Here is a 2383-nt window from a genome sequence, read left to right as displayed (position 1 = left end):
GTAATAAAAAATAAAAAAATCTAACGATGCATCGCACAGACGCACGCACACAAGCAGGAAAAGGAACCCGAGAGCCATCAGCAAGCCACTCTCCCACCCCTCCCCAAACTTTCCTTTCTGCGCAACGGCCCGCGCGGCTTCGCTGTCCGTCTGGGGTGAGCCCGACGAGGTCTGGGGGCTCGGCGGTCACCCGCTGCAGGTCTGGAGTAAACACGCACTTCCTTCCCCGGGAAGCCCCGCGGGGGCGCCCGGGCTGCCCGCGCCCCGGCGGCGGCGCGCCCCCTACACCTTGGACTCCGAGGCGCCGCCGGCGCGGCCCGGCTCGTCCAGGCTCCAGTCGCTGTCCGCCGCCGCCCCGCCGTTGCAGCCGGCCCAGGGCTCCAGCAGGCGCGCGGGCGGCGCGGCCCCGACGTCGTCGTCGTCGTCGTCCGAGGCGGCCCCGGGCGACGGCGCGGGCACGGCCACCGCCAGGCAGCCGGCGGCGCGCGGCCGGTCCCCGGAGGCCGAGCGGCTCCCGCGGGCGGCGCGGCGCGCGCGGCACAGCAGGCGCTGGAAGGCCCTGCGGAAGTCGGGGCTGCGGCAGTAGATGATGGGGTTGAAGGCCGAGTTGGCGTAGCCCAGCCAGTTGAAGAAGACGAACAGGCCGTCGGGCACCAGGTCGCCGTGGAAGGCCTTCACCACGTTGGCCAGGAAGAAGGGCAGCCAGCAGAGCGTGAACACGCCCATGATGATGCCCAGCGTCTTGAGCGCCTTCTGCTCGCGCAGGGCCACGAGGCGCGAGGGCCGCCGCTTGCTGGGGCGCCCGTTGGCCAGCGGGGGGGCGGCGGCGGGGGGCCCCGGCGAGGGCGCGGGCGAGGCCGGGCGCGCGGGGCCGCCCAGGAAGCGGCGCTCGCAGCTGTCGATCTTCTTGACCTGCTTCTGCGCCTCGCGGAACACCCGCAGGTACACGAAGGCCATGATGCACAGGGGCACGTAGAAGGAGACGACGGACGAGGCGATGGCGTAGGCCCGGTTGGTGACGAAGTCGCAGCACTTGGGGTCGTTGTAGCAGCGGCGCGCCTCGGCGCCCTCAGCGCGCCACCAGTGCATGAGGATGGGCAGGAAGGACACCAGGGCCGAGATGGCCCACACGGTGCACACGAGGGCCCGCGCCCGCGCGCGGGTCAGCAGGCTCTGGTAGCGGAAGGGCGACGTGATGGCGAGGTAGCGGTCCAGGGCGATGACGCACAGGGTCTCGATGCTGGCCGTCACGCACAGCACGTCCACCGAGGTCCAGAGCTCGCAGAAGAAGGAGCCGTACTCCCACCGGCCCCACACCACGATCGTGGCCCCGAACGGCACCACCAGCAGCCCCATGACCAGGTCGGCGCTGGCCAGGGACATGATGAAGAGGTTGGTGAGCGTCTGCAGCCGCGGCGTCTTGGCGATGGCCACGATCACCAGCACGTTGCCGGCCACGATGAGCAGCACGATGAACGCCATCAGCAGGCCCATGCCGGCCGTCCACTGCTGCGACAGCGGCGCGGGGCCCTCGCCGGCCGGGGTCAGCAGCGACGCGGGCGGCGACGCGGGCACCAGCAGCCTGGCCGCCGTGGCCGCGCCGTCGGGGAGAGGCGCGGCCGACGACAGGTTGCAGGGCTCGGAGGCGCCCAGGGCGAGCGCCCCCGCGCCCATGCCGAGCTGCGGAGGCCGGGGGCGGGGGCTGTGGCGGGGCTGGGCCGTGTTTGGGGGACACCCCAGAGGTCGGGGCGGGAGGTCGCGGCCAGGTCAGGGCAGCCGCGGCGCGCAGCCGGAGGCATGGGCGCCGGGCGCCTTCCCCTCCGGAGCCGAGCGCTGTCGCCGCCGCCGCCGCCGCCGCTGCTGCTGCTGGAGGCGCTGCCGCTGCTGGAACAGCCGCCGGGACCTCAGCATGTTTCTGAGCGCGCCGAGCCCGCAGCCCAGGCACCCAACACCCACCCCACCCCATCCCACTCCCCCAAGCCAACCCCCGGGGCCTCGCGTCAGGCTCCTGCAGCCAATCCGGGCAAAGGCACGCCCCTAGCTGTCCCCCCCTACCCCCCACCCCCACCCCCGCCCTTACTCCCCGCACCTTCCTCGCACCCGCAGTTCAGCGGCTCTGGGGAGCCCGGGGCAGGTCTCCCAGCCTGCGCCTCCCCGGCGCCCGCCGCTGCCCGCGCGCCCCCTCCCTGCGCCCGCCGGTTCCCGAGCCCTGCTCCCGCAAGCTCCCCGAGACGCCGGGCGCTCACCCGCGTCCCCGCCGGCTCCCGAGGCCCCCGCCGTCTCCTGCGCTCCGTTCCCGTCTGCGCCGCTTTCTCCCTCCTGCGTTCAGCTCCCTCCTGCGCCCCCGCTCCCCTGGCACCGGGTCTCCCTCCAGAGCCCAGAT

General features: G+C 73.6%; 1 protein-coding gene across 1 annotated transcript; it reads right to left on the bottom strand.

Moving 5' to 3' along the window:
- Window positions 1–282: 282 nt before the first annotated feature.
- ADRB1 (adrenoceptor beta 1) lies at window positions 283–1674 on the bottom strand. The gene has a single exon (XM_016212102.2). The coding sequence runs from the start codon at window positions 1672–1674 to the stop codon at window positions 283–285; it is 1392 nt and encodes a 463-aa protein (XP_016067588.2).
- Window positions 1675–2383: the final 709 nt, after the last annotated feature.

This window comes from Miniopterus natalensis, chromosome 14 (assembly GCF_054644295.1).
Source record: "Miniopterus natalensis isolate mMinNat1 chromosome 14, mMinNat1.hap1, whole genome shotgun sequence".
Taxonomy (NCBI): domain Eukaryota; kingdom Metazoa; phylum Chordata; class Mammalia; order Chiroptera; family Miniopteridae; genus Miniopterus; species Miniopterus natalensis.
Note: the sequence above shows the minus strand (reverse complement) of the source record. Positions and strands in the feature narration are given on the sequence as shown.